The sequence below is a fragment of the Schistocerca nitens genome, chromosome 7 (genome assembly GCF_023898315.1).
Source record: "Schistocerca nitens isolate TAMUIC-IGC-003100 chromosome 7, iqSchNite1.1, whole genome shotgun sequence".
Lineage (NCBI taxonomy): Eukaryota > Metazoa > Arthropoda > Insecta > Orthoptera > Acrididae > Schistocerca > Schistocerca nitens.
Window position 1 is genome coordinate 372,731,301 of NC_064620.1, and position 6,000 is coordinate 372,737,300.

General features: G+C 39.4%; 1 protein-coding gene across 1 annotated transcript in view; it reads right to left on the minus strand.

The window, feature by feature from the left end:
• LOC126195203 (protein phosphatase 1 regulatory subunit 42-like) overlaps positions 1-1,892 on the minus strand; it is a 134,262-nt gene extending 132,370 nt beyond the window's left edge. Inside the window, exons 1-2 of the mRNA XM_049933717.1 lie at positions 1,691-1,892; positions 1,434-1,600 (exon numbers count right to left, since the gene is read on the minus strand). Coding sequence (XP_049789674.1) covers positions 1,434-1,600; positions 1,691-1,834 — 311 coding nt within the window. The 5' untranslated portion in view covers positions 1,835-1,892. The remainder of the gene's footprint in view (positions 1-1,433; positions 1,601-1,690) is intronic.
• Positions 1,893-6,000: the final 4,108 nt, after the last annotated feature.

A 6,000-nucleotide genomic window follows, 5' to 3' on the forward strand; every position in this document is an offset into this window, starting at 1 on the left:
CACGAGGCAGAGAAAATCCCTGATCCCGCCGGGAATCGAACCCGGGCGTGGGAAGCGAGAACGCTACCGCACGACCACGAGATGCGGGCAGAATTCTTCATTAATTAATACTGTGATATTTCTTAATTGAACCTCTTTAACTGCTGCTCATTCTCTTAATAATAGGCTTTTCTTCTCCATTGATCCAGCAGCTTGTATTACGTAAGAATTGTGGCATTATTCAGGAATATTTGTAGTCCAGTTTAGCTGCTACAACGTTATTTTTCTTTTGCTTCAATTATTTACACTACAAGCTTGTTTCGACTTACTCTCAGTTTCAAGTGTTGCATCTAGTTCTTATGAGCCATAAAACATGCTGGAGCTTTTTCATGTTGATAGATAACAATATAATCATGTCAATTTAAAAGTCTATTTTTGACGTTTGCGTCTGACTGACAAGAAAACATGATATGAGCAGCGACTGTCAGAATAGGTTTCTCTCTGCTGTAGTAAGTGTGCTATAGCTGTGTTTCAATTATTTTATTATGATGCCAGCCAAAATAATTACATACCACGCCCAGAAAAATAAGGTAATAGAATTAAAAGAAAAATAAAAACCTACAACGTAAGTAAACGGGGTGGGGGGGGGGGGGGGGGACGCAACCAGCAATGTTCGCATATTTTAGTTAATCTCCATACCACGTGAGGCGCTGCTGTCGGTCTGTGTTTCCCACTTTTAACACGGGAGTTGCATTTCTCTTTTTTCATGTTATGTAGATAATCCTTTACGGGATTGGGGCGTTATAGGCGCCGTTTACATTGCTGCCATTCAATAATAGGCTGTGTGTCAATCTCTTGTCATTATCAGTAATTCAAACTGACACGTAACAATCTACATACACTCTTTACAGTTACCTGTTGCACTGATGACATCTGTTATGCAATCTTGCAAACTCACTGATTTTATTGTGCTGAGACAAGTAGATGAATTCCTTACAGTCAGAATTTGAATGTTATCTCGACAGATTGTGGACCGGTACCCATACAAAAAGACAGTGTCTAATAAAGAGATACCTAGAACAAACTGGGTAAAGAATTGGATGAAATTAAAAAACGTATACACTAATATCAAAGACAAAGTTTATACTGTACCATTTACAGAATGCGAAGCTGCCCTTAAATTACCACTTACGAACTGCATTTTTCATCAATCTGTATCTTCATAAACCTGGTTTTGTAAAACTTTTTATTTGAATAAGTGGACATAATTATCAAACTCAGGATCTCTTTGATCTCTCTCCAATTGTAAAGGAGCACTACAGTGCTGTACTATTTTCTGAATACTTTCTTAACATGATATCTAGGCAGTTTTAAAATAAAGAGAAGCATAAAGCCACTACTAATAATACAAGCTTCAAACTGTATTTCACGAAACCGTTGTTTCCAGTACTCACAGTTTCCTTAATTTATTAAGGTTGCCAAGGTTTTCTATCTTGGATATTTTGTTCCTCTGGAGGTAGAGATGAGTTAAATTTGTAGCCGTTTCCAGATTTTCAATTTTAGTAATGTCATTGTTATGCAAATAGAGAACGGTCAGTTTTCTGTATTTGGATATATTACCCTGCACAAAAAAACAGTGTTTTACGGCGCTTCTTTGTCTACAAATCGCTAAGGACTGTTTAACAATTTTCTTACAAAATGCTGTACTTACAATGAACTTCAGAAATTTGTCATGCAGGTAAAGATGGGTATTTTTCTTTTGCTGCTCCGACTTGGAAATTCCGTAACTTTTGGAATCATCTTTTTCCGATTTGATAAATGACGCCCCTGTTAATTTCACCATTTCCCTTCTCATTTCTTATTTTTGTAAGGATGGATGTTAGTAGTGCTCAAGAGCTATAAACTTCCTCATTCCTACGAACATCTGCTACATAGTGCGACACGTACACGCCCGAGGATGTTGCCATAGCAACGATCGCGGGACGAAATTTGAACGATTGAAAAGCGCAACAAGTTACTAATTTTCATATTCCATGGATCATGTTTACAATATTCGCTGCAATGCGTAAAGCGGATTGCAAACGCTTATTCTAAAGCTCCCTTTACACCGATGAAAACATAGCGAATGCGCATTAGCAAGCAATGCGCAGGAAGTTCACTTGCGCGCGCCATCATTGACTTGTACCTGCCAATAAATATTTAGTACACTAGAGCGAACGGAAGAGATAGTATATGATGTATTTTGGCGCTGTACCGTCAATTAACCTGCATTCAGTACAGCGTGGTTGAGAAAAGAAACACAACTTCATTTATTTTGTATAGCGTGCCAGCTGTTGGTCATGAAAGGAAAACGGCTTCTGAATTTTTGCGCAAACGCTCTGATTAATGATTTGCGGCTGCAGCCATAGCTTGTTTTATTCCAAAATTTCAACTACATGTCGATGGACTATTTTCGCCTTCTTCTAGCCGCCACTTACAAAAGATTTCAAAGTAAGACTCGAAGTATCGATGATCCATATCAGCAAGATAGGCTAGCACTAACGCTGCGCTTCTTAGCAACAGATGACAGGCTGCTTTTACAGTGGCCACCGACAAAGGCCACCAGAGGCCGTCCGTTACGCTAGCCTCAAAAATCTATTTCGCATATTAACCGCACCTGTTTCCCAAATAATTCCTGAAGCATGTAATGCGATATTCGAAATGCTCGTAGATTTTAAACGTAAATGCGAGGGAGATACAGTCATTAAAAATGAGGAACGTAATGTAAAAATATCTGTGGCTTGGTTCTAAAAGGGCCAATGTCAATACTTGTCAAAACTGGTTTTATTGGTGTGCTCCATATTGTTTCACGTGCTGTTCATAGTGTTAAAATGGCCAACGTCTAAGCCACATAGGATGAGAGATACTGGAGTTTTAAGATGTAAGCCCCAAAGTGTTTTATCAAGTTTCCAATCAGCATAAATGGGCCAATCCTGACAGTGGCCGTCCCTATTATTTTACATTTCTTGAAAGAAGAGCCAATGTCGACATTAGCCTTCTTTGCTGACAGATGGTTTCAACAATTGAAACAGAGCTGTGACATTGGACTTAAATCTGGCGGGAATACACAATAATAAGAGTTGTTGCTTTAACAATTACCCTAATCGTTTGGCGCATTGTTAGTGAGGAGTATTGACAGTCTTGGTGGGCACAAACATAATGTTTCGCTGAAGTCGTCACTTTGCCTTGAAGGTAAGTTTATTAAAATAAACTGGTATCATGAGCATTTATCCTTAATTTTTCCAAAACAAGACCATAAATTGACTGGTACCTCTACTTAATGCCAGTCTAAAATATTACCAACCGCCTATTAAATTTATCTAATTTTTATTTTCTTTAATATCATCCCAGTACCAGTACATAAGGAAATGCATGTTCGTCATTGTGAAGGGAGACGAAAATTTAATAGTTATGGGTGACTGGAATTCGAGTGTAGGAAAAGGGAGAGAAGGAAACGTAGTAGGTGAATATGGATTGGGGCTAAGAAATGAAAGAGGAAGCCGCCTGGTAGAATTTTGCACAGAGCACAATTTAATCATAGCTAACACTTGGTTTAAGAATCATGATAGAAGGTTGTACACATGGAAGAACCCTGGAGATACTAAAAGGTATCAGATTGATTATATAATGGTAAGACAGAGATTTAGGAACCAGGTTTTAAATTGTAAGACATTTCCAGGGGCAGATGTGGACTCTGACCACAATCTATTGGTTATGACCTGTAGATTAAAACTGAAGAAACTGCAAAAAGGTGGGAATTTAAGGAGATGGGACCTGGATAAACTGAAAGAACCAGAGGTTGTACAAAGTTTCAGGGAGAGCATAAGGGAACAATTGACAGGAATGGGGGAAAGAAATACAGTAGAAGAAGAATGGGTAGCTTTGAGGGATGAAGTAGTGAAGGCAGCAGAGGATCAAGTAGGTAAAATGACGAGGGCTAGTAGAAATCCTTGGGTAACAGAAGAAATATTGAATTTAATTGATGAAAGGAGAAAATATAAAAATGCAGTAAATGAAGCAGGCAAAAAGGAATACAAACGTCTCAAAAATGAGATCGACAGGAAGTGCAAAATGGCTAAGCAGGGATGGCTAGAGGACAAATGTAAGGATGTAGAGGCTTATCTTACTAGGGGTAAGATAGATACTGCCTACAGGAAAATTAAAGAGACCTTTGGAGAGAAGAGAACCACTTGTATGAACATCAAGAGCTCAGATGGAAACCCAGTTCTAAGCAAAGAAGAGAAAGCAGAAAGGTGGAAGGAGTATATAGAGGGTCTATACAAGGGCGATGTACTTGAGGACAATATTATGGAAATGGAAGAGGATGTAGATGAAGATGAAATGGGAGATACGATACTGCGTGAAGAGTTTGACAGAGCACTGAAAGACCTGAGTCGAAACAAGGCCCCGGGAGTAGACAACATTCCATTGGAACTACTGATGGCCTTGGGAGAGCCAGTCCTGACAAAACTCTACCATCTGGTGAGCAAGATGTATGAAACAGGCGAAATACCCTCAGACTTCAAGAAGAATATAATAATTCCAATCCCAAAGAAAGCAGGTGTTGACAGATGTGAGAATTACCGAACAATCAGTTTAATAAGCCACAGCTGCAAAATACTAACACGAATTCTTTACAGACGAATGGAAAAACTAGTAGAAGCCGACCTCGGGGAAGATCAGTTTGGATTCCGTAGAAATACTGGGACACGTGAGGCAATATTGACCTTACGACTTATCTTAGAAGAAAGATTAAGGAAAGGCAAACCTACGTTTCTAGCATTTGTAGACTTAGAGAAAGCTTTTGACAATGTTGACTGGAATACTCTCTTTCAAATTCTAAAGGTGGCGGGGGTAAAATACAGGGAGCGAAAGGCTATTTACAATTTGTACAGAAACCAGATGGCAGTTATAAGAGTCGAGGGACATGAAAGGGAAGCAGTGGTTGGGAAGGGAGTAAGACAGGGTTGTAGCCTCTCCCCGATGTTATTCAATCTGTATATTGAGCAAGCAGTAAAGGAAACAAAAGAAAAATTCGGAGTAGGTATTAAAATCCATGGAGAAGAAATAAAAACTTTGAGGTTCGCCGATGACATTGTAATTCTGTCAGAGACAGCAAAGGACTTGGAAGAGCAGTTGAATGGAATGGATGGTGTCTTGAAGGGAGGATATAAGATGAACATCAACAAGAGCAAAACCAGGATAATGGAATGTAGTCGAGTTAAGTCGGGTGATGTTGAGGGTATTAGATTAGGAAATGAGACACTTAAAGTAGTAAAGGAGTTTTGCTATTTGGGGAGCAAAATAACTGATGATGGTCGAAGTAGAGAGGATATAAAATGTAGACTGGCAATGGCAAGGAAAGCGTTTCTGAAGAAGAGAAGTTTGTTAACATCGAGTATAGATTTAAGTGTCAGGAAGTCGTTTCTGAAAGTATTTGTATGGAGTGTAGCCATGTATGGAAGTGAAACATGGACGATAAATAGTTTGGACAAGAAGAGAATAGAAGCTTTCGAAATGTGGTGCTACAGAAGAATGCTGAAGATTAGATGGGTAGATCACATAACTAATGAGGAGGTACTGAACAGGATTGGGGAGAAGAGGAGTTTGTGGCACAACTTGACCAGAAGAAGGGATCGGTTGGTAGGACATGTTCTGAGGCATCAAGGGATCACCAATTTAGTATTGGAGGGCAGCGTGGAGGGTAAAAATCGTAGGGGGAGACCAAGAGATGCATACACTAAGCAGATTCAGAAGGATGTAGGTTGCAGTAGGTACTGGGAGATGAAGAAGCTTGCACAGGATAGAGTAGCATGGAGAGCTGCATCAAACCAGTCTCAGGACTGAAGACCACAACAACAACAACATGTTCGTCATTATTGGCAGACGTGATTTCAAGTTCTGATGAAGATGTATTTGAAGATTCTGATGAATATCCAAGTGGTAGCGAAAGTGGTGATGAAAGCAATGACAGAGGGAATA